This window comes from Solanum dulcamara, chromosome 10, assembly GCF_947179165.1.
Source record: "Solanum dulcamara chromosome 10, daSolDulc1.2, whole genome shotgun sequence".
Taxonomy (NCBI): Eukaryota; Viridiplantae; Streptophyta; class Magnoliopsida; order Solanales; family Solanaceae; genus Solanum; species Solanum dulcamara.
Genome location: NC_077246.1, coordinates 1,248,142 through 1,273,745, shown reverse-complemented (window position 1 = coordinate 1,273,745; position 25,604 = coordinate 1,248,142). Strand labels below are relative to the sequence as shown.

The following is a 25,604-nucleotide window of genomic DNA, read 5'->3' as shown; positions in this document are numbered from 1 at the left end:
TGGCTTTGTTAAGTTCATAAATTCAGTTAAAAAAGCTTGGTCTTGACAAGCTATACCAAACATTAGGCAAAAATGTCCGATATTTGATTTTCACAAGACCACAATTTAAATAAAAATATCTAAAATTGAACATGAATTTTCAATCTCAAGCACATGCTTTGTCCGCCGATTTCAATATTCGGTGGATGATAATTGATGGATTAACAAGAACAAGAATGAAAATTGACTTTTTCTTGATTCTTTGACCCGCGTGTGCAAATCGGTAGCTGTGAAACTAGCTCTGGCTTGATGATTGCTTTACTTTTAGCTTTTTCCTGGGGCATAGAAGGAGTTGATCCTGCTCCCTAGATCAATGGAAGGTCTCGCGTAGATCAATTACCTAAACCATGTTTTTTCCAAGCTGAGGTCTAAGACCCTTTCGGAAGCAAACCCCAGAAGAAACAACTCTTCTTGACAATCAAGTAAAGGAGGTCCACATCATCCTGCGCTCGAAAAATACGCCGCTTTAGCTCTCGAATCAAGGAAAAGAAATTATAGTACATTTGAAGTTATTCACAAAGAGAGTAAACTTTTAAGAAAACTTTTAACTTCAAATATAAATAAATGACGACATCAAAAATAGGTATTTATACACCGGCCCACTGCGTGGGACAATACATATTGTTTGCAAATTTAGGTAAAATGATATTGGATAGCTACTTTTAGGATTGTTTAAAATATAGTTTAAATTTTTTGAAGAGTTACAATTTAAAATTTGGTAAAATAATTGAAAAATAGCCATATAAATTTCCCTTGAATGGAGGTTTGAATTTTCAAAAAGTGCATTAATTATTTTTTATTTTGAAATTAGTTATAAAATATATTTGATCTATTCTTATATAATTACAAAATCATTAAGATGTTATCACTTAAAAGGTTTACTATAAAAGTGATCTATTTCATGGTTCAATTCATTAGGATTATTGTGCAATAAGTCTCGGTCAAACTTGTTCTATAACTATGCGAAAATGTTATTTATGAATGGAGATTAGATACTCTTATCATAATTACCAACATTTACAGGACAATCACCTACATCGATTATCACATTGTCAATTAATTTTATGTCAGTCACATTATTAACTTTCGTTACACCACCAAATTTTAAAATCGCCAATCACTACTATTAATTACTCTTTACTGTCGATCATCATCTCGATAATTATTATATTTGATTTTACCTATATACCACCATCAACCATCTCCACCAACCATGACTGCTTACTACCACATACCAGCCACCACCATCAATCACCAACTAGTCATTATTGTACAATCATCACTATCTTCCATCTCCACCAATTGTCACCTTACTACATGAAAATTAAAATTTTCTATTTTGTGATTATATATTTAATTAATTAATGTTAAAATGTATTTCTATTAATTTTAATTTTTAAATAAAAATAAATTATACATATTTAGATATTAAAAAAAATAGTTTTTGAAATAATTTTGATACCAAAACTTGTATTCAAATTCAAATATGAAATTACAAAAATAAATGTTTCATATTTCCTCATTCTCATATCTTCAAAACCCTAGGAAGTTTTGGAGTCCCCAAACTTTGATGAACCATGAGTGTTTTCTCAACATAAAATTATGTCAACCTTACAATAAGATAATCCTATCCACTACATAGCCAATAAGAATCAGCCACATAGGACAAAGCAAAATATGCCTAACTCCAAATTTCAATTTTCCACCTCTCATTAAAAATCATCTTTTTATCCTCTCAATACAAAATCACATCACATTACCAATATCATACTCCTTTTAACTTTTGTTTTTGTAATTATTTGAGAGCAAAAGGCAAAAGAAATGGCTACTTCTTCAATAGTTTCAATGGCAATGCCATTAACTTGCAAAAGCCAAAAGAAACAACCAATCGTTGAGGCTTTTTTCAAGCCATTGCCAATTAGGACTTCAAAACAAATTGCATCAACAAAAAGGTTTGTAGTTATCAAGGCCTCTTCAATTAAGGAAAAGGCAGTGGCAGGGTTGACAACAGGTGTACTCACAGCTTCAGTGGTTGTACCTGATGTAGCACAAGCTGCTGATAGCTTGTCACCATCACTCAAGAACTTCTTGCTTAGCATTGTGTCTGGTGGAGTTGTGCTTATTGCAATTATTGGTGCTGTTATTGGTGTCTCCAACTTTGATCCTGTTAAGAGGGGTTAATTTTGTTTGCCTTTCTTTAATTAATTGTATCTATATATGATATTGTTTGGTTTTCAAGTATTGTTTTTGTGTATGTTGACCAATTTAATTAATTTCCTAGATTATTTTTTGATTTATTCATATGGTATTCGAAATTCTAAATGTTCGTAATAACGCTCTTATGAAACTAGGCTCTCTTAATATCGTGTGAAATAGATTTCTACACGACTAATTCAGATTTGCAATATGTATTGGCTCATTAAAAGAAGCGTCACATATCATGAGTTTCTCCACTTTATAATACTTGAACATAAGAATTGTATACAATTGACAACTGAGGGTGAAGAATCTCATTCATCCTACTACACTCTTTGATAGTAATTTAATGCTAAGTTTTTGTTTTCCATAAATACGCAAATACCTTTGTTTTAGTTTCTGTCCAGCGTATGTACACCAGTGTAATTTTTTTTTATACTATCAAGTCATTTAAAAAGTAATTACACGGACTTATCAGTTATCTTGAAAACAAGTCAAACTACCGTGAAGGTAAATATGTTTTAACCATTTTTTAGTTGTGTACGGCTTTTGAATGTGACACTCTTAAACTAAAGGTGTGGGTAACTTATCAAAAGTACAATAACACGATACTCAATGAAGTCTGAGGAGGATGTGCGCACACAACATTATAGGTAGATATGTTGTTTCTAATCGACTCTTGACTCAATTAAGCATAACAAGATCAAGCATGAAATGAAAATTTACTAATGGAGAAGATATGCTAAGAAGTAATAGTAGGAACAACAAATAATATGGTAATAGAACAAAATGAATCAATAGGTAATAATCAAAATTGGAGAATAAGATTGAAGTATAATAATACCAAAACTTAAGGGAGACTAGATATTGCTTGACTACCTACTAGCACCCTAATACTTAACCTCTATATCCTCTTATATAGGGTCATTTCCTCGGTAAACTACATGTATGTCATGTCTTGTCAAATAGCCTTTTCCCAATAGTTCTTCGACCTACCTTTACTTCTCCTCATGCCCACTATAGTCAACCTGCAACACATCCTCACTAGAGCATCAGTGCATCTCCTTTTCACATGTCTAAACCATTTCAATTTTGTCTCCCTCATCATCTTATCCTTCACAAAGGACACCCCACCTTGTATCTCTCCTAGTGTACCAAAAATATTTCTTAAAATTTGTGATGTTAAATATGTCATTCTATAAAAGTGTCACTAAGACTAAAGCAAAAAGTAGGATTAAAAACTTATTTTTTAAAAAAAACAAATTAACATACAAATTGACCATCAGATTATCAATCAATTTTATCCCCTAACTTTCACTACACAATCAAAATTATCAACTATCATCAACATTCACTTTTATTAATTGCTCATCAACATACAACCATTATATTTGACTGAGTATACCTTCACTAACTATTACTGCCAACCATCTCCACAACCACGACCACCACTAATTATTACCACACACCAAAACTAGCTAAGTTCAAATACTATGTTGAAAATTAATGATTTTTTGATATTAAATTATTTTATTTTATTTTTTAAAAAAAAGAAGAAGAATGGGGTTTCTTATTTCCTCAACTTAAAAACATTCATGACCAAACGGACACTTGAAGTCATCAAAATTTGATATACCATGGATCTTTATTCAGCCTACGTGGACACATATAAAGTTATAACAACCAACCAATAAGATAATCATATCCAATATAACCAATAAAAATCAGCCACATAAGATAAAACAAAAGATGCCAACTCCAAAGTTCAACTTTCCACCTCTCATTAAATATCCTCTCTTTATCCTCTCAATACAAAATCACATCATATTACTACCAATACCATACTCCTTTTAACTTTTGTTTTTGTAATTCATTGAGAGCAAAAGGCAAAAGAAATGACTACTTCAACAATAGTTTCAATGGCAATGCCACTTACTTACACAAGCCAAAAGAAACAACCAATTGTTGAAGCTTTTTTCAAGCCATTGCCAATTAGGCCCTCACAACAACTTGCAACATCAATCTCATCCAATAAGTTTGTAGTCATCAAGGCATCTTCATCTTCAATTAAGGAAAAGGCAGTGGTAGGGTTGACAACAGGTGTACTCACAGCATCAATGGTTGTACCTGATGTAGCACAAGCTGCTAGTGGTTTCTCACCATCACTCAAGAATTTCTTGCTTAGTATTGTGTCTGGTGGGGTTGTGGTTATTGCAATTATTGGGGCTGTTATTGGTGTCTCCAACTTTGATCCTGTTAAGAGAGGTTAAATTTGTGACTTTCTTGAATTGTATCTAATATGATTTGTGTATGTTTATATGGCAATTAATTCCTTTAATTTATTTTTCTGCTTATTCATTTGGTATTCAAAATAGTAAGGTTCGTGATGATGTTCTAGTGGAACTAGGCTTGATAAAGATCATGGGAAACAATTTACTCTACAAGATTCACATCAATTTTTTTCCGTTTAAAGATCACGAAATAAGAATTTAGAATTTTCTTCTTTTTCGTATGTATTAGTCCAGGAAAATATAATTGACTGAATCTATTTGCCCCCAAATTTTTTGTTACCATCCTTAATGACCTAGATGACGAAACCTATAGCCTCTATCTACATGATTCACACCACTTTTCTTAGCGTTTAAGGGTCACAAAACAGGACTTCAAGATTTTTTCAGTTTTCGTATGTATTAGTCCATAGATTTTTGGGAATATGAATAATCACATTTTTTTGCCCCCACATTTTTTGGTACCATCCATAAATGACTTAGTGAACGATATTCATAACTTCTATCGGATCCACACCATTTTTTAGTGTTTATGGGCCATAAAATATGAATTCAAAATCTTAATTTTTTTGTGTATTGTCCATGAATTTTTAAAAATATGAGTAATCAAATTTTTTGCCACCAATTTTTTTGGGACCATTTGTAATGATCTAGTAAATGATATCCATAGCCTCTATAGGATTCACACTAATTTTTTTTACCATTTAGGGATCACGAAATAGGAATTTATGATTTCTCGATTTTTCGTATTTATTAATCCATGACTTTTCAGAAGTATGACAGATTGGATCTTTTTTCCCTCGATTTTTTTTGTGAAAATCCATAATAACATAGTGAACAATACACATAGCCTACAAAATTCACATAGCTTTTTTAGCATTTAAGGATCACGAAACAAGTTTATGATTTTTTTCTCAATTTGTATTAATTTATGAATTTAATAAAAGCCAGTTCACCAAAATATTTATGGGCTAATACATACGAAAAAAAGAGAAAATTGCTTAATTTCACTTGTGCGACCTCTAAATGCTATGAGTGCACCGTGGATCGTGCCGACGCCGCACAGACTGACACCTTGGGTACCTACGGAGGGTCCCATAATGGTTTCGAAGAAAAATCGACTGGAAGCCAGTTCATCAAAATATTCATAGGCTAACACATACGAAAAAAATGAGAAAATTGCTTAATTCCTCGTGTGCGACCCCTAAATGTTATGAATGTACCATGGATCGTGTCGACATTGCATGTACTAATCCTTCGGGCACCTACGGAGCGTACCAAAACGATTTCAAAGAAAAATCGATCGGAAGCTTGTTCACCAAAATATTAATGGGCTAACACGAAAAAGATAGAAAATCGTCTAATTCCGCTTGTACGGGCCTAAATGCTATTAATGCATCATGGATCATGCCGACGCCGCATGTACTGATCCTTTGGGTACCTACGGAGGGTACAAAAATGGTGTTAAAGAAAAATCGATCGGAAGCTTGTTCACCTAAATATTCATGGGCTAACACACACGAAAAAATAAAAAAATTGCCTGATTCCGCTTGTGGAGCCCCTAAATGCTATGAATACGCCGTGGATAGTGTCGACGCCGCACGACTGATCCCCTGGATACCTGCGGAGAGTCCCATAATGGTTTAAAAAAATTGACTGGCGATTGTTCGACCCCTAAATTTTATAAATTTATCGTTGATCGTGCCGACGCCGCACATACTAATCCCTCGAGTACCTTCAGAGGTCCTATTACGATTTTTGAATAAAAATCGATCGGAAGATAGTTCACAAAAATAAGAATGGGCAAGCACACAAAAAAAATGAAAAAATTGCTTAATTCCGCTTGTATGTACCCTAAATACTTTGAATGCACCATGGAACGTGCAGATGCTGCATGTATTGATCCCTTGGGTACATACAGAGGGTCCCTCCTTCTTGTAGTCTGATGGGTTCTTCTATTGGCATTTGTTTACCTGCTGGTTTTATATTTTCTTTTATTTCTACATCAGGTCTAGACTATGTTTTATGCGGTAAATTTTCGGTATTATAACTAATAGTTTGAGCTGGAGTAGTTCGTTGGAAAGGACTAACACTAGTTGAACTAGCTACGTCCATTAATTCTGTATGACTAACTATTGATAATATGTCTTCATTCTCTTCATTTTCATAGTGTGTGTACAAAGATTTTGATTCTTCCATTCTGTATGCTAAATTATCATCTCTATCTCTACATATTCAGAAATGTTCTATAGTTTCAATTATATTCATTTTACCTTTTTTACATCCTTTACATTTAAAGACTATATAACTATTTTCTGTGTATAATCTTTTTGCTTCCTCTATAGCTTTGTCTACTTTGTACCCTTCTTGTATTATTTCTATATTCATACATTCTTCTTGCTCTACTTCTATGGTACTTTTGTTTCTGTATCATCTAGTTCCTTTTGACTAGTATAATTATAATCTGTAAATATAATTGACGTTTCTTCTCTAGAACTAGTATACGTTTAATGATCTTCTGGTGCAAATACTTTTGGTTTACTAAGTTTATCTAAGTTTCATTATAATCCTGCATATTCTTATGGATTTATTTTTATTAATTTTATACCTTTGTTACCCATTACTTCTACTACATCATTTACTTGTAGTTTAAACTTCGTATTACTACTTAGGGTCATTTTTCCTATAAAACATACACACATTAATAAATTTTTTCCATTATTCATTTCTTTGAAGCCTTTAGTCTGAATTCCTACATTAATATGTTTTCCGAATTACTTTAAATTAATTAAGAAGTCGGGGCTAATATAAAATATTCCTCCATTATTAGTCATATTTACTTCTGTTGATTCTATTATGGATTTCTCTATCATCATATAATACTATTAATATTTTAGATCCTAAATTTTTTTCGAGTTAACCCTTTTATTCCTATAACTATTAATCTCATATGCATTAGCATTAGTCTGGAGTTTTTGATGGTTTTAGTAAAAGTAGGATTTACTAAATTTAAAGTAGAAAAGTTTTCCCCTATCGACACTCTAGAGTGTTCGAAACTAAGGTAGGATTCAAAATTCAGATAAGAAAAGAGTTCCAAATCTTTAGGGGCATGCACCTTCATACAAGTTCCTATACATAAGTTTTCTTTGACCATTTTTTTAAATATAGAAAACCTAAGCTAGAGCAATAGTAAATGTCAAATCAAGTTTCCGCTCTTCAGACGAGGAATTCTGGTAAAATTTTCCTAATTATGACTTTCCCTCCCCCTAAAGAGAATTCCTTGTTCCTTTTCGATCAAGGATGATCAACGACAATGACATAAATTTAATTTTAATAGAAAAAGTAAGCCCGCTACTGAAAGAAATCGAAGAAGGTTCAGCTAGTGCCAGCACAAGGTATTCAAATAGTTACTGTTTTGCACAAGCTTCAAAAGAAAGAGATCGAGTCACTAAGCAGAAAATTAGATCCTAAAGCATATTTTTAACCCCTCATCTCTTTTCCTTGACCAGTCAATTTGTTTCAAAATAAAAATTAAAAGATTTATAAGGGGGGGGGGGGAGGAATTACATTGAAGAAAAAGATTTGTGCTTGGTGCTAAACTTCATGTGAGAAACACTTGAACTCACTAAACCATTCAGTTTCTCAAATTTGGCAGACAAGAGGACCACCCGCATTTGGCCTCACAATACAAGGAACTTAACTCCTTTAGGGGTTGGTACAAGGGATAAGGGATATAATTTCGGGTTATTTGGTTAGGGGTATTAGTTAGTCCCGTGATTATTTATCCCACCATTGGTACTATAATGATGGTATAAGTCATCCCATATATATGGTCGGATAACTAATCTCATAGGATATCCCGATTCGTACGTAATCCGAGAGCTTCATACGTGGGATTTTGCATATCTCGAGTTTCGAATTCTCCTCAGGCTAGCCTTGTATATACGCTATTTTTGTTTATGTCAGAGGTGCTCAAAGCTAGAAAACCCGTTTTCGAAGCTCAGCTTAGCCCAGGACTTGGGAATAGAGCGAAGGAAAGGCGAGATAACTGTGTATATCCCAACCCCATGTTAAACAACCCCTAGTAGTATCAGCATCAAATCTCCCACAAAGAATAGCTCATTGGACTAAAATATTCTGGCAAACACCAAAATATTTTTAAATTCAAAGCAAAAGATTCAATTTTCATAATTATGGGAGTAAACAGGAAATTTTCAATTTACTCGATAAACTAATAAGAATCTAAATTTGGTAATTGATTGCATGAAATAAGATGCAATTTCTCCTCTTACCTTTTTTTTGGATAACCGTGGTGTCTGGGCCAGCTTGCATGCACCTCGACTAATTTCATGAGACGCCTGCCACCTCCCACCAGAGACAGTTACTTGCTCTTTCCACCAAAGCTAGGACAGATGAGAAGATATCACCTAGTGTTTTTAAGCTTGAGGCTATAAAAGATCTCACTTTGTACTCTTACCTTTTGGATTCACATTTCATCCAATGTGTACTACTACTCATACATCATACTCCTCACTTGAAGATGTGATGACTTTCTTTCTGTTTTGTCAACCTTCAAAAGTGTCCTGCATAACATAATCCAAAACTGGACTTCGAATGTTCTGGCAGTAAATATCACCAACACATCTAGTAAGTAATATAAGACTAATTTAACAAGTGAAATAGAATCGAAAAAAGGGTAATAGATTTAGATGATTCACACAGCGAACCCAACTAGTTTAGGAGAAATGTCTCACAGTGAGATTTCTTAGATTTGCGAATGAAGATTTTCGAGTTGGTAGATTTACTTTCCTTATAGGCCACATAGGACTGCACGGAGTTCATTCTATCCTAGTAACTAGTAATAACAAAGATTCAAATCTTCTACTAGCTCCATAGGAACTTTTAAATTGCAAACATGAAATTACATCAGAAAAAAATATCCTGGTGTTTATATGGTTCGAGCTTTGGATTTATAGAAATGCAAAAAGTATAAAAATTCTAAATACTAAAAGTTTGATGACTGAGAATTTGAGATGATGCAGATGGAAATGTCGATCATCGTACATGAATGAGTATTAAAATCAAACTTCAGAGAGTTATAACATATGCATGATGCCTTTTTCTTTTTCTTCTTTTTGTAGTGTGCCGCTGATGTATCTGAGCTCACCTTGGTCACCATCCTGTTATTAACACCATTTTTTGCAGCCTTACACCTAATATGTGAAGAAATACGGAGAAGAACCTAAAACATTTCGAACAATTAGAAATTGTACAAAAATGTCCCTCATTCATCGATCGGGTCTAAAATGCTCTTGACATCCACCTTTAGGTCCAAAAATGACATTTTCTTTAACGAAAAAAGGTATTGTAGGTCCGATAGATGGATGAGGGCATTTTTGTATCATTTTCAATAGTTCGAGGACATTTTAGGCCATTTTCTATAATTAAAATTCTGTTAAATAAATTTAAATTTATAATAAATTTTAAATAATTAAATTATAATCAATAGATGGCCGACACGTGTTTAAAAAAATTATTCAAATTATTTAATTAATATTGTTTTAAATAAAATTTGATTTATAATTAATTTTAAATAATTAAATTGTAACCAGTAGATGGCCACCACATGTTTAAAAAAATTATTTAATTAAAATTATATTAAATAAATTTTGATTTATACGTAATTTTAAATAATTAAATTATAACCATTAGATGGCCGTCAAGTATTTAAAAAAATTATTCAAATTATTTAATTAAAATTCTGTTAAATAAATTTTGATTTATAATTAATTTTAAATAATTAAATTGTAAACAATAGATGGCCGCCACGTGTTTAAAAAGATTATTCAAATTATTTAATTAAAATTCTGTTAAAAGGGCCTAAAATGCCCACGAACTATTGGAAATGGTACAAAAATGTCCATCATCCATCTATTGGGCCTAAAATGACCTTTTGTGTTAAAGAAAAGGTCAATTTTGGACCTAAAAGTGGATGTCAATGGCATTTTAGGCCCAATAGATAGATGAGGGCATTTTAGGCCCTTTTCCGGAAGAAATATAGCATAAACACTAAATTACCAACAAATCAACTAAAGCTATTGCTGTAATAATTAATGAACTAGAGATGATATTATAGCACATAAATCATATCAATCACAGACACCTGTTGAATACACAGATTTCATGGTCATGGCAAGGTTACAAGAAAGTCAAAGGCCTACACTTCACCACGAAAAATCAGCAGTTTGTAGGAACGAGTTGATCCCAAAAAGTTGGGTTAAATCAAACAAATTTTAATACAAGAAAGTTTGTTTTAGTTAACTAGTATCACATATTGCCCTTTGTTAAAACTAAGGAAATCTATGTTTGTGACTTTTACTAAGGGTGCAAGGCTGATAGCTTTGCCTTCTTGTTAGCAGGTCAGGACTATTGACAAGAAGAAGCTTCGCATAGGTTTGGCATGTCAAAACAATTGAATCTGATGGAAGTAGAACATCAATCTATTCTTGGGAACTTCATGTTCTTTTGTATATCCATTTCTTACGGTTGCTCTTGCTTTAAGCGATGCAATAATGGTAAAATAACCCTTCAACTTTGTTTCATAGAAGGTCTAACACAACCAACACCAACTGTGATGCATTACTGCACTAATAAGAGAAAGTAGAGAGACTCTTGTTCATCATGTTTGATTTGCTTTTGAGACTGATCATGGGAAATGGTAGTTCTGAACGGTCTAATGTGCAGATATCCTCTATCTGAAGAACCACATTAAACTGTGCACACATGGGACAAGAAGACCATGAATATAAAAAAGTGATAATCACTACACAAATCAGGGGAAAAGACAATTACGACAAAACAAAGAGCTATACAGTAAGTAAGCCTATATATCTTGTCACTGCTTCTAAAAGGTCCTCAAACTTTTCTGTTGTCACTTAGAAACAGAGGAAATAGATTATCACTGTCTTACACCACGTAAAAATCACACTGCCTGATTATGCATTGCCGAATGAGGAATATTGAAATCAAAGCATACTTTTAGACATCATATATGTGACTTGGTTTTATTAAATTCCTCGAGATAGATTTAGATGTCTGCAACTTGGAAGGAAGATTCAGTTGGAAAGGTAAGTTATCAAAATAAACATTAAACGCCCACTGAGGTTGTCCAAATCATAATTGACAAACCAGACATAATGAACCACAAACTGAAATATTAATTAAGTGAGCATGCATGAAAAGAAAGGTGAGAGCAACGTAATGATGCAAGTGATCGTAATGGATGAAAGCATCAGTTCAGCTCTAGAATAAGAAACATTTAACTTCAAGAACTACCTAGTCATAGGTCAAACTGAGATATAATTGTTGAAGGAGCTCATTCAAACCGATTTTCCAAGAGATTTAGAGGACCATAATTCTCTCTTAGACCTAGCTCAGTGGTAAACTGCTCATGGTTGACGGTTTCTGGATCCTTAAAGACTGCTATCACCGGTCATCATCCCTCCAACCCCAAAGAAAGACCTGATGGTTACAAAGAGAGAAGAGTGGTCAGAGTCACACTTGAACTACCTCGAAAGAAAGAAAATTACACTAATTACAACAGGCACCTAGGAGTCAGGAACTTCTCTAACCAAACTAAAACCAAAAAAATGTCAGGTGGATGGGTAAATTATGGAGGAGGTACTTAACTTTACAAACAGTACCGTTCTTCTATTCCTGCCTGTAAGCAGTCAGAAAGAACATGGATATCAACAAAATTAGCTGCCACACCTCTTTTACACCAACTCACTTTTTGTACTAAGCAACTCCCATTCCCAATCTCCTACTCATTGAAATTTGTTCAGGAAAGAAGCTCCCATCCACCTTCAGAAAAGCCGCTTGTACAGTACTAAATTGTCGATGACGAGATTATATAAATATGGAAAAATGTCCGCTAAGGCAGTAATTATCCAACCAAAGTCTGATCTTTCTTGTATTTCCAACTTTTAAGCTTGTATGTGAATTAAATTCATCCCAACAACTTTTATTTTGCTTCCATATAGCTACTCCACAAGGAGCCTTCACCAGATTTACCTACAAGGGAGATTCCATTTCCATCCCATATTTTACAATCACAGCTTTCCAACCCAGGTCTTTTCCATACCATTTGTATAATAAAATTTTCTTGCATATTTTCAAATTTCTAACTATCGTACCACCATCTTTTTTGTCTTTCATGACTACCGACCATTTCACTAAATAATGCCTCCTGTTGTCACTCTCACCTTCCCACAAGAAGTCTGATTAAATCTATTTACAGGCATTACAAATACTAGAAGACAATCTTTCAGCAGACTAATACATTTTTTCCAACCCGCTCAACATACTACCATATTTTCAATGGAAATTACCGTGCTGAGTGACCCTGAAACCCTCTATTTCCAACAGACTATCCAATGCACTCATTTTCAAGCACATATACATCAGAATCATTTGAAAAATGTGACGTACAGTTGAAAATCACACAATTCAAATGGCTAATAATTTACAGAAAATAATTTTATAAAGAAATCCAATTTGTATTTAGATGCATCTTTTCTTATATTTTTAAGAAGAAAAACTATATCTTCTCTTTTTTTCTCCCTAACCCTGAAGTTTAATTCTTCATTCAAGTAAATATTTCTTAGGGCAGCATTATTATTTTCAAATGGACAATTTCCCCTTCACCATCCTTTTCTTGTGTCAGATTTTGATCTATATATGGTGAAGTTCTTCGTCCAAAACCTTTAAATAATTAACCTTTTCTTGTTTCCGACGATGATCTATATATGGTGAAGTTCTTCTACCAAACCTTTTAAAAATTAGCCATCTTTCATATTCTTCATTTGTGATACATTTGTATAAACTAAAGAAAGTGCACTAATCTTTTAACAAGAACTAATTCATGACAAAAATATATTTTGAGAAAGATAATTCATGATTGAAGTAACAACAAGTGCAGTAATAATTCATGATAAAAGCACCCAAGCATGTAACCTAGTGATCAATGAAGTAGGTTAAGAACGATGAAGGCTCGTGTTCAATCTAATCTAAGACAAAAAAAATTAGTTGATTTCTTTCCATCCGTCTTAGCCTTATCTCGTGGAATTAGTCAAGATGTGTGCAAGTTGGTCCAGACACCACGGTTATAAAAAAGAACAATCATAATTGAATTATTATACCGACTCAAGACCCCAACATTTTGTCTTCAAATTGCAAAAAAGATAGAATACTTTTGACAGAGAAGTTGTTTATTTAGATTTTACCAAATGAAATTTCCAAGGGAAAAAAATTAAATGCATCTTAGAAAGTGCCAAAGATAAGAAATTGAAATCCATAAACACTTTGTCTTTCTAAAATAGAGCCAAAATACACTTATTCTTTCTCATATAGAATCAGATTACACTTGTTCGCCTTCCCTATCTCCTTAGGCCATTTCTTGACAGTTTTCTCTCTAGTGTTGCTATAAAACAACGGCATGGTTTTTCTTAAAGGCAAGTACTTGGCTCATGTTGTCACATGGACCCTTCTACTTATGACTTTGTCAACCGAACACTTTAAGTTATTAAAACACGTTATTTTAAACCCCTCTAATCATGGGTGTCTCTCAATCACGATGATATGGATAACACATCACAATCCACATCATATAAAAATAGCAACATCATTTTTATCATTACGAATACTAATTTTTTTAAAAAAAATCTCAAATTCATCTCCAAAATTAATCTAATAAAATTCACCAAAAAACATGTCTCTCAGGATACTTTATTCCAAAGTAGCCATCGTTGAGACATTCATGCCAAAATTCGCCGCGACTTATTTGGCTTGAAGATCCATTATGGAAACTAGAATAGAAGTAGAAGTTTCTCTTTGCTCTCTTTGTCGATTTCTTCAATTAGCTAGAATATTTTTTAGTCTTTCCAAGACTTTCATTTTTCTTCTCTTCCAAGCTTTTTCATCTATTTTGCTATTTAGATGTTATTTTGTCTTCTTTGTTCTTTTACCTTTTCTTCCCTTGTAATTTTTATGTGTTGGAAGAGGAAATTAGAGACAAGCAAAGCCTTGTTCAAGTATTTTATTACGAAAAATATTTGAAAATTAGCTATTTAATGATGGTGAGAAAGTGACTAAAATGGAGGATGAGGGAAAGAAAAGGACGGGCTAGAAGATGGGTCACGACAAAAACAACAAGAAGATGATAGGAAGAAGTACGTGAAGAGATAGATGAAGAAGGAGGGGAGAGGGGGTGATTCATGATGGGGAAGTTATGAGGAAGAAGGGGCAGATATAGAATATAGGAATGGAGAATCCTTTTTTCATTTATTTTCATTGTTATATTTTTCCTTTAATTTCAATATTTTTAAAATTCAAATTATTGTCTTCACTCGCTTTTTAACGTCTGCAACAACGCATTTCATCTTATTCAATAAAACAAATGTCACATACGCTTGATCAATGGTCAAGGGGGTTTAAATAATGCATTTTAATAACTCTATGTGTTAAGTTGGCAAAGTCATGAATAAAAGGGTCGATGTGACAATTTGAGCCAAATACAAAGGCCCTTCAGATAATTTTGCCTTTCTTAAACTACTATAAGAATTGGTCTCTCCACTCCCTCCCCCTCCCCCTCCCCCTCCCCCTCCCCCTCCCCCTCCATCTTCCCTTTCCTCTCATTTTCCCTCCCTTTCCCTCCCCCTCCCCCTCCCCCTGCCTCTCCTCTCCCTCTCCCTCTCCATCTCATCCTTCCCTCCCCCTCTGCATGATATTCAGTTGTATACACATTTCACTTTCAGATTTGCTTACTAGCTATTGATCTTTTGATAGATTCAACTAAGATTAGGTTTTGAGCTTTTCTCAATAGATCTATTTTTTTTAATTGATTTTTATGTTAGGTCTGAACTTTTCTCAATCAATCAATTTATTTTATTGATTTTTGTTTTGTTTCTCAAGTGACAGATTTAACTCAGGTTAGATTTGAGCTTTTCTCGATAGATCAATTCTTTCTTGATTTTTCCTCTGTTGGCTAAGTGAAGAATTCAACTCAGTTTAGGTTTGAGCTTTTCTCAATAGATCAATTTTTTACTGATTTTTCCTTAGTTTCTTAAGTGAGTTCAACTCAAGTTAGGTTTGAGTTTTTTTCAGTAGATCAATTTTTTTAGTTAATTTTTCCTTTGTTGCTCAAGTGACAGATTCAATTCACAGGTTAGATTTGAGTTTTTCTCAATAGATCTATTTTTTAATTGATTTTTAGGTTAGGTCTGAACTTTTATCAATCGATCAATAGATTAAATTTTTTTAATTGATTTTCCTTTGTTGCTCAAATGACAAAATTCAACTCTGGTTAGGTTTGAGCTTTTCTCGAAAAATCTAATTTTTATTGATTTTTCCTTTATTGCTCAAGTGGCAGATCCATCTTGGGTTAGGTTTTAGATTTTCTCAATAGATTAATTTCTTTTGTTGATTCTTTTCTTAGTTTCTCAAGTGACAGATTCAACTCAAGTTAGGTTTGAGCTTCTTTCAGTAGATCAATTTTTTTATTGATTTTTCCTTTGATGCTCAAGTGACAGATTCAACTCAGGTTAGGTTTGAGCTTTTCTCATAGATCAATTTTTTTATTGATTTTTCTTAATAGATCAAAATTCTTATTGATTTTTCTCTCCCCCTCCCCTCTCTCCCTCTCCCTCCCCCATCCCTTTCTCCCTCTCCCTCTCCCTCCCGTCCCCTCCCTCCCCCTCTCTCTCATCTCCCTCTCCCCCTCCCCCTCCCCCTCCCCCTCCGCATGATATTCAGTTGAATACACATTTCACTTTCAGATTTGCTTGCTAGCTATTGATCTTTTGATAGGAATCAACTCAGATTAGGTTTGAGCTTTTCTCAATAGATCTATTTTTTTTAATTGATTTTTATGTTAGGTTTGAACTTTTCTCAATCAATCAATTTATTTTATTGATTTTTCTTTTGTTTCTCAAGTGACAAATTCAACTCAAGTTAGGTTTGAGCTTTTCTCGATAGATCAATTTTTTCTTGATCTTTCCTTTGTTGTTTAAGTGACAAATTCAACTCGGTTTAGGTTTGAGCTTTTCTCAATAGATCAATTGTTTATTGATTTTTCCTTAGTTTCTTAAGTGACAGATTCAACTTAAGTTAGGTTTGAGTTGTTTTCAATAGATCAATTTTTTTAGTTAATTTTTCCTTTGTTACTCAAGTGACAGATTCAACTCAGGTTAGATTTGAGCGTTTCTCAATAGATCTAAGACGATCAAACAATTCCCAATCATGGTCCTTGCGGATCGGATCTTTTTTAATTGATTTTTAGGTTAGGTCTGAATTTTTCTCAATTGATCAATAGATCAAATTTTTTTAATTGATTTTCCTTTGTTGCTCAAATGACGAATTCAACTGAGGTTAGGTTTGAGCTTTTCTCGACAAATCCATTTTTTATTGATTTTTCCTTTATTGCTCAAGTGGCAGATCCAACTCATGTTAGGTTAAGATTTTCTCAATAGATCAATTTCTTTTGTTGATTTTTTTCTTAGTTTCTCAAGTGACAGATTCAACTCAAGTTAGGTTTGAGCTTTTTTCAGTACATCAATTCTTTTTATTGATTTTTCCTTTGATGCTCAAGTGACAGATTCAACTCAGGTTAGGTTTGAGCTTTTCTCAATAGATCAAATAATTTATTGAATTTTCCTTTGTTGCTCAAGTGTCAGATTCAACTCAAGTTAGGACTAGTTTCTCAATTGATCTTTTGACAAATTCAACTAGATCCAGGTTTGAGCTTTTCTCAATAGTTCTATTTTTTTTTATTGATTTTCAGGTTAGGTGTGAACTTTTCTGAATCGATCAATAGATCAATTCTTTTAATTGATTTTTCCTTTGTTACTTAAGTGACAGATTCATCTTGTGTTAGGTTTGAGCATTTCTTACTAGATCAATTTTTTTTTATTGATTTTTCCTTAGTTCCTCAAGTGACAGATTCAACTGCAGTTAGGTTTGAAATTTTTCCAATAGATCAGCTTTTTTATTGATTTTTCCTTTGATGCTCTCAAGTTAGGTTTGAGCTATTCTCCATAGATGAAATTTCTTACTGATTTTTCCTTTGTTGCTCAAGTGACAGATTCAACTCAAGTTAGGTCTGAGATTTTCTCAATGGATCAACTTTTAAAAAAAAGTTGGTGTTCGGGATATCTTATGCACACCTCGACTATTCCACCAGGTATATACTACATCTCACCAATATAGGTATCAGTTAATTCTACCCACCAAGGTTCACCTAATATTTTTCTCTCACTGGAACTTAAACCTTGGTATTCACGCCCTTGGGTGCGAAGAAGTCAATCATTTAGCCCTTTGGATCCAAAAGATAAATTTTAGTTATGTAGTTTTACTCTAACCCTAATTATTTTCTCATCAACTAAGTTAAATTAATTACCCAAATTAGATTTGCAAGAATGATGAAACATGAGAACCCTAGCCCTGGTTAGAGATGCTAGCAAAAAATGTGTGAACTCATAATTACACGGCAATTCATAGGTATAAATGTAAAAAGAACTTAGTGTCTAGAACTAAATAGAGCCGGTAATTGTATTCTTATTAGATATAACGATGGTGGTTATGTTTCTATTTTTCTTCTAAGATCTCGCTTAGAATTTACCTATTGCACTACTTTGGAAACTTTAAAGGCCTTGAAGTTGCATTTAATTCCTCAATAGCAATCTGATCACTTTCCCACGGCAAAAAAACAATATAGTTTTGTTTAAAATGGCTGAAGCTTCTCCTTGAACCCCCATTAATGAACACAAAAGTATGCACTGTTCTGCAATTTTGAAGCTTCTGTAACTCCTTATAACAGTAAAATCAATAGATTTGCCACAGGAGATGACATTAACATTCAGAAAACCTACTCAATATGTCATTAACTTTCTATTGGTCGAGATGGACTTGGATCTTTCTTTTGCTGTCCATAAGTTTGTTGAGATTGGTAATTAGCTGGTTTGCTGTCTTATTAAAGAAAAAGCTTAGCTGGTTTACTTAATCATATGATTCTCATGAATTCTATCTAGAAGTTAAACGTGAAATTGAGAAGTTATTTATCTCAGACTTGTAACTCTTCTTTCTTGCAGTTTGCAAAAGGTGCATCTATCAAGCAGTTCAAGAAACTAGGTGCTGCCCACGATGCAAAGTCTTCACTTGAAGTGAGTGTAGTTAATGGGATTGAGGCAGCAGGTTAGTGTGTTTGTAGAGGCATCAGGACAGCATTGATCTTCGCAGCTTTTTCATACTTGTACCATTTACTGCATCAATATCGTAAGTTGTTGCACTGGCAAATTTCCTGTAGACCGCTGAGTAGAAGAGGATTGGCCAATTCATGGTATCTACAACCCGGTGACCGGAAGAATTAATACAATTCTTATGGTTCTGGTGATTGTCTTCAGCTGGTTTATCACACTGAGGACAGGGATTAGTTGCAAGACACCTGCATTTATGCTTATCACCAGCAAAAAATGAGATGTTCCTACAAAATGAGGTTGGCATCAAAAACCAAATATGTCAGTGTCTGATGATAAGGGGAAATACCGAAAACAAAGACCCAAAATAGGAACGTTACCAAGTTTCTGTCTCTTTCCCTGGACGTGTAGTTTCCGTTTCTTCCTTAACTTGCGCTCTGGTGTAAGATGAATTTTATTGTACTCGTTTTCAGAATCTTGTTCCCCTTTAGATGGTTGATACATATCACTCGGGAGTCTAACATTGCCTGTTAGATTCCATTTGTTTTAATTTCCAAGAAGAATCAAATTTGGATATAGTTGTTAAGTTGCTTTGATCTTATGCTACATCCAAATTAGATTCTTCTTGGAATCCAAAATGGAATCAAACAGCAAAGTTAGACTCCCTCGATTTGTATCAGCCATCTAATAACAAGTTTCTGAAAAAGAGGGCAATAAAATTCACCTTACACCAGAGAGCAAGTTAAGGAAGAAAAGGAAACTGTATGTCCAGGGAAAGTGACACAAACTTGGTAACGTTGCTCCTATTTTAGGTCTTTGTTTTCGGTATTTCTCCTTATCATCAGACACTGACATATTTGGTTTTTGATGTCAACCTCATTTTCTAGGAACATCTCATTTTCTGCTGATGATAAGCATAAATGCAGGTGTCTTGCAACTAATCCCCATCCTCAGTGTGATAAACTAGCTGAAGACAATCACCAGAACCATAAGAATTGTATTATTTCTTCCGGTCACCGGGTTTTAGATACCATGAATTGGCCAATACTCTTCTACTCAGCGGTCTACAGGAAATTTGCCAGTGCAACAACATGGAATATTGGTGCAGTAAATGGTACAAGTATGAAAAGCAGAAAAAACTGCGAAGATCAATGCCGTCCTGATGCCTCAACAAACACACTAACCTGCCTCAATCTTCTTACCTACACCCAGTTCATATGGAGATGGAGAGGATACAAAAGGAGAGAACAAATTACGAAATTGCATGAAGATGTTATTTGTCCTTCCGACCTCTGTCCTTTTCTTGTTCATTTCTGCATCTTTCAATTTATTGTTTATTTTTTAATTTGAATATTACGATGCTACAGATTCCAAAGATTACTTAAGGTTTCAGTTATAAAATGATATGCAGAAATTGCTAATGAAATTGAAAAAGAGCTAGATTCAATTATGAAGAAGTATGATTTGCAGCTTCAGATTGCTGAAATGGAATTAGTTCAAAAGAAAAAAGATCTTGATACGATCTACAACAAAGTGCACGTGCATGAGTTATGCTTTATTATATTATAGTTTTGCATTTCTTTGAACTAGTTAGTTATATAAAAATCATTTATTAACTACCATTGTCACATAAAGAACTAGGAAATTTTAAACTTTTCCCTTCTATTTGATTATATACTAATGATTACTTAACACAGATAAAGAAACCTATGAATGAGAAGGGGAGCAAACCATTTGAATGATCTCAAATTAAAAAGACGATACAAACATGTAAAGGTCAGTGAAACAGATTCTAACTTAGTACTACACGAAGATATGTAGATAAAATTGCCACAGTACTGCTTTGCCACTGAAGGAGTTTGTGATTGAAATATTTTGTGCAGGTGGATGTTGTATGCTGCAGTGAAAAGCTGAATGGAGATATGACGCTCAAGGACATTCATCTTATATGAATGTTACACCTTCTCAATTCTGTAAGGGAAAAGGGTAAATGGGACTTGAAGGAGCTTGTGAATGAGGTAGGGTACATCAGAAGCAAGAAGACTGAGACTCCCCAAAAGAAACAAGTGTGGCTACTGGCTATCATGGTTTAAAAGAAACGAACTTCCTATCTCACAACAGACTAAAGACTATCAGTAGCCAATTTCTGTACTTGTATAGTAATAGCCTCAGAGCTATTGGTACCTTTCTTTGCTTTATTATCGGCAAACAATCTATGCATAGTTTCTTATCAAATATTATGCTATGGACTTCTATATACCTATCATCTAGTTCACTGTCTGCTTCATCTTTGCATCTCCAACCAATATGCAATATACAATGAACAGGTTTTTCAGAATGCATCTTACAATAAGTGGGGTTTTTTAGAAAGTCTGATCGACTTTCACTAATTTATATTCCTCTACAGGCAGATGGAAGTGAGGTTATGTGATACTATTTTTACCTATCATCTAGTTCACTATCTGCTTCATCTTTGCATCTCCAACCAATATGCAATATACAATGAGCAGGTTTTTCAGAATGCATCTTACAATAAGTGAGGTTTTTTAGAAAGTATGATTGACTTTCACTAATTTATATTCCTCTACAGGCAGATGGAAGTGAGGCTATTTGATACTATTTTACCTATCAGATTTCATGTAAGAGTTAATACCACTCCATTTCTGTCTTTTTTCCAGCCCATCCATTAGTTCTTGACATACAATGTGTGACTTAAAGAGTCAATCAAGCACAGACGTCATATCATTATTGATTATTTATGTATCGACATAATGATATTCTTCTAGTAGTTCAAACGCTAGTTCAGTCATATTTCATTGTAGTGCTCCCTAAGCCCCCAATAAAGAATGATTACTTACCTTTTCACTTCTTCATTAAAAACTTGACTATCTTCCTTGATATAAAATTATCTCTCCCTCCTAATCCATACAAGATATGTTTGGATTCCCAAAAATGTTCACTTTATTAATTGAAACTGTTTCCCCCAGCTTCTTATTAGTTTTGATATAACACAATTTACAGTCATGGAATATCGAACTGGCAGAAAAGTAACTTAGCCGACTCTGCTTCTAAACTTCATTGATCAATCAGTTGTGATAATAAAAGAGATCCAAAAGGATTGTTGTCCATTATTCCAGACTTGACATGACGTGTTCTCAACAAAGTGATGCTCTATTTGTCATGACATAAATGACTATTAAATTTGCTCACGTTCCAAAGTAGTACTTTAGCACTTGTTTGCCAAACACGATATGATACTTTATCCTAATATTTTACTCATAATCTCCAAACAAATCAAGTTGAGTTATTTTGTAGCGGGTGGAGGGACAAGGTCAAAAGCTCTAGGCTTCTCTTTCCAATTATCTTCATTGATATGGATTCTAAAATAATCTTTCAGTTAGACATCCAACTTTCCTCCTATAAGAAATCCTTTTTAATGAATCATGCTCTACTAGCCCTCGGCAAATCTCAGTTATCAATAAGAAAAAAAACTTTGACCTTTAAATACAGAAAGGCTGCAGTGTCACCAAGGCGGCACTTGTCTTTCGTGGTGTTGTAAGCCAGTTTAGCCACTTCATATCTTCTCAGCAGGAAGAAAAAAAACGGTGTGCTATCTACATTTTGACAGAAATTATCTGCCTAAAAGGATAAGATCCCTAATAATGGAATAGAATTCAATTACCATCATTTCCTTTCTCTTTCTATTCCTATTCATTTTCCTACTCCATCTGCATCATTTCACACCAAATTTTTTACCAGTACAACAACCCTAAAATCAAGCTAGGAAAAGTTGATCTCTAAAAACGTACTAGTTTACTATAAATCAACAACACCTCAACTGCATTTGGAGAAAAAGCACCTGTGAACTCCTTAGATTTGGGAGCCTCCACCTTGGCTTACCATGTAATGACCACACTCCTCATAGTCCCAATCCTAGCCTTTCCATCTATTACAAACACTTTTCCTATAGGTAGCCAAAGAATTTATCCTAGGACCTCATGGCACACCAACCACGCCCGTGCTCTTTCTTCGGTCATAAATCCTCCTCATACCTTTATTGGTATTTCAAAAACCCCACTCTACCCTATGAACTCTTGTCGCTCCTACACTCGACTCTCCCTCTACTAATAGACTTCATTGTAGCCTCTTCATGCCCTGCTAGCTCCTAACAGAGATGGATCCATGATTTGAAGTTCAAACTCAAATAAGAAAAAGAAAGAAAAAAAAAAGAGAAAATAGCATGGCGTTTTGTAAGCAAAGCAAAAGTGAAGTTATTTAATAAAACAGCTATTAAAAAAGTGACTTAGGGGAATCGAACCAGCATCAAAAGAGGCCAGTGACCTTAAGAAGTTCCATTTCTACCGCAGGACCAACAGTCCACTTTGTCGCTAGGTTCCCAACTAATAACTCTTATATATTTAATAAATTTCTCAATACAAATACATGATGTACGCAGAAGTTACTGGGTTAGCCCACACCTAATATACCAAATCCGCCCCTGGCTCCTAACAGAGGTGGATTTACAGTGTAACTATAACCTATAGGTTCACAGGAACCTAATAACTTTTGCTCAAACCCTGTAGCAACCCATGAATTTCAAATTTTGGATACACCTCTAGCTCCAATTCCTTATTCTACAGATCAAAAAGAGAGGGGCCTAATACTACAACTACATGTGAATCTAGCGCAGCCTCAAGTACCCCCACCCCAAAATCAAAGGTAAAGGATGTTTTCTGTCAAAGTTCAATTTATTTTGTTGGGTCAATGAGTTCGACTAGAAATCATATGCTCTGGACAATGTTGTTTTACTTTATTTTTTTGATAAAAACAATGTCCAAACCAGCTTTCGTGCAGCTCGACAAATTCCATGGGATATCTACCACCTCCCACCGGCATTAGCTATCAGATAACTCTATCCACCATTCGTTTTTGCTTGAATTTGAATCTAAAAACCTCATAGTGATTAGCCCACTTCATTCACCACTAACACCATGTTATTATGGTAATAATTACAAGCAAAAGTTAATACTAATCATTATGCTTAGAGAGCTATGCTTGAATCAACAAATCAATAACCCAAAATATGGTACAGCATACTACTACTGTTACTATTATTGATAGACGAAATGAAAGCACCCAATTCAGCTTCGAAGCACAATAAACAGAAGAAACACTTGAAAAAATAACATATTGTTAAGAAAAGGAGAAGAAATATGGCGTACCAGCAAATACGACACAGTAGAAATGCGCCAAATTGAGAGAGAAGAGAGAGAGCCCTTGAATTTTTGGGGTTTTAAGAGTTCTGTTGTTGGTGAAGAGTGTTATGAAAGTGTCCACAAACTTTCCACCTTTTCTTTCTTTACTCTTCATTTTCCTTGAGCTTTTTCATCCACCAAATTTTGTCCACCCCTACTTGTATTCTTCTTACATTTGCACTAGCTATTTATTGAATTCTGCAATGTCATTTCTTATTAAATTGTTAAGTTCACTTTAAGCAATTTTAACAAGGTAACAAAAGGGTAAAAAATTTATTTTCTTAAAATATTTAATATTTTTAAATTTGAATTTGTTGCTCTTTATATATTTGGAAAAGGCTACTCATCATGGGCACTAGATGTCGAAATACACCTAGAATCGATGGGTCTGACAGACACCATCAAAGATGATAATACGGCATCTAATCAAGACTGTGCCAAAGTCATGATATTTTTTCGTCACCATCTTGACGAGGGGTTAAAATTGCACTATCTCACATTAAAAGACCCCCTTAAACTATGGAAGAATCTAAAAGAAAGATATGACCACCTGAAGTTGGTCATCCTTCCACAGGAACCCCATGACTGGTTTAATCTGATATTAATGGATTTCAAAAATAAAACTGAATATAATTCTGCCTTGTTTAGAATTATAGCTCAATTAAATTTATGCGGAGAAGAAATCACTAAGCAAGACAAACTTGAAAAAACATACTCCATATTTCCACCCGCGAATATGCTCCTGCAACAGCAATATCGTGAAAAGTTTTAAAAAATATTCTGAATTACTTTCTCACCTTCTTATTGTTGAACGTCATAACGAACTGTTAATGAAAAATCATGATAGTCAGCCCGTTGGTTCTTTGCCACTTCCTGAAGTGAATCAGGCAAACTATAACCAACGAGAAAGAAATCATGGCCCTAATCGTGATCGTGGTCGAAGAAGAAATTATAATCATGATGATCGGCTGGCACCGAGAAATGATTAGCAATATAAAAGAGGAGTGAAAAACCAGAAGCTATACCAAAGAAAAATTCAGAAAATATATGTTATAGATGTAGAGGTATGGGGCACTTGTCACGGACTTGCTGGTCACCAAAATGTATGTTTCAGTTATATCAGGCATCCTTGAAGAGGCTAAAAAATAATCCAGAGATAAACTTTATCTCTGAAAATAATATTGAGCATATGCATCTGGATGTAGCTGATTTCTTTAATTTTTCACAAGAAAATATGAATATTGATAAACCTAATAATATTTTAAAATTTTTATTTTTATTTGTCTGTACTAAATAATATGTTTGTATTTTTCTAATCCATGTAAATAAATAAAATTTGTATAATGAGCCATGTTTTAATTATAATATTTACTTTATTTCTTTTTAAAAAAAAATATGGATATGCCTCAAATTTTATTTGGATCAATGATCAATCACGAGGATATTTGTGTAATTGATGGTGGAATGATTAATGCCATTTTTAAAGACGAGAAATATTTTTCCTACTTGCTTAGAAGAAAAGCAAATGTTATTACAATTTCTGGTAATTCAAAAATTATTGAAGGCTCCGGAAGAGT

The 25,604-nt window shown here is 33.8% G+C and overlaps 2 protein-coding genes and 2 long non-coding RNA genes across 8 annotated transcripts; 3 read left to right on the top strand and 1 right to left on the bottom strand.

Annotated features, from left to right (window-relative positions):
• Positions 1 to 80: 80 nt before the first annotated feature.
• On the bottom strand, positions 81 to 24,188 carry LOC129871162 (uncharacterized). 3 transcript variants are annotated; one of them, XR_008762197.1, is made up of 6 exons: positions 23,995 to 24,188; positions 11,859 to 12,044; positions 9,691 to 9,736; positions 9,001 to 9,142; positions 8,816 to 8,926; positions 81 to 482 (listed from the first exon to the last, which is right to left on the bottom strand). It is a non-coding gene; the product is annotated as an uncharacterized LOC129871162 (long non-coding RNA). The 3 variants fall into 3 exon arrangements; XR_008762196.1 differs by lacking the exons at positions 81 to 482; positions 9,691 to 9,736 and adding an exon at positions 6,062 to 6,144; XR_008762198.1 differs by lacking the exons at positions 81 to 482; positions 9,691 to 9,736 and adding an exon at positions 6,062 to 6,144 and having other exon boundaries at positions 9,001 to 9,106.
• On the top strand, positions 1,756 to 2,280 carry LOC129871161 (uncharacterized). Its single transcript, XM_055946046.1, has one exon. It carries the CDS (start codon positions 1,861 to 1,863, stop codon positions 2,218 to 2,220), a length of 360 nt encoding a protein of 119 aa, XP_055802021.1. The 5' UTR covers positions 1,756 to 1,860; the 3' UTR covers positions 2,221 to 2,280.
• On the top strand, positions 4,024 to 4,577 carry LOC129871160 (uncharacterized). Its single transcript, XM_055946045.1, has one exon. It carries the CDS (start codon positions 4,131 to 4,133, stop codon positions 4,503 to 4,505), a length of 375 nt encoding a protein of 124 aa, XP_055802020.1. The 5' UTR covers positions 4,024 to 4,130; the 3' UTR covers positions 4,506 to 4,577.
• LOC129871163 (uncharacterized) lies at positions 16,340 to 21,012 on the top strand. Of its 3 annotated transcripts, none has more exons than XR_008762200.1 (4): positions 16,340 to 17,315; positions 17,662 to 17,760; positions 18,668 to 20,548; positions 20,656 to 21,012. It is a non-coding gene; the product is annotated as an uncharacterized LOC129871163 (long non-coding RNA). The 3 variants fall into 3 exon arrangements; XR_008762201.1 differs by lacking the exon at positions 16,340 to 17,315 and having other exon boundaries at positions 17,346 to 17,760; positions 18,668 to 20,044; positions 20,470 to 20,548; XR_008762199.1 differs by lacking the exon at positions 16,340 to 17,315 and having other exon boundaries at positions 17,346 to 17,760.
• Positions 24,189 to 25,604: the final 1,416 nt, after the last annotated feature.

Excerpts from the sequence above, each read along its gene's own strand:
- LOC129871161 (XM_055946046.1), top strand. The coding sequence starts at position 1,861 with ATGGCTACTTCTTCAATAGTTTCAATGGCAATGCCATTAACTTGCAAA.
- LOC129871160 (XM_055946045.1), top strand. The coding sequence starts at position 4,131 with ATGACTACTTCAACAATAGTTTCAATGGCAATGCCACTTACTTACACA.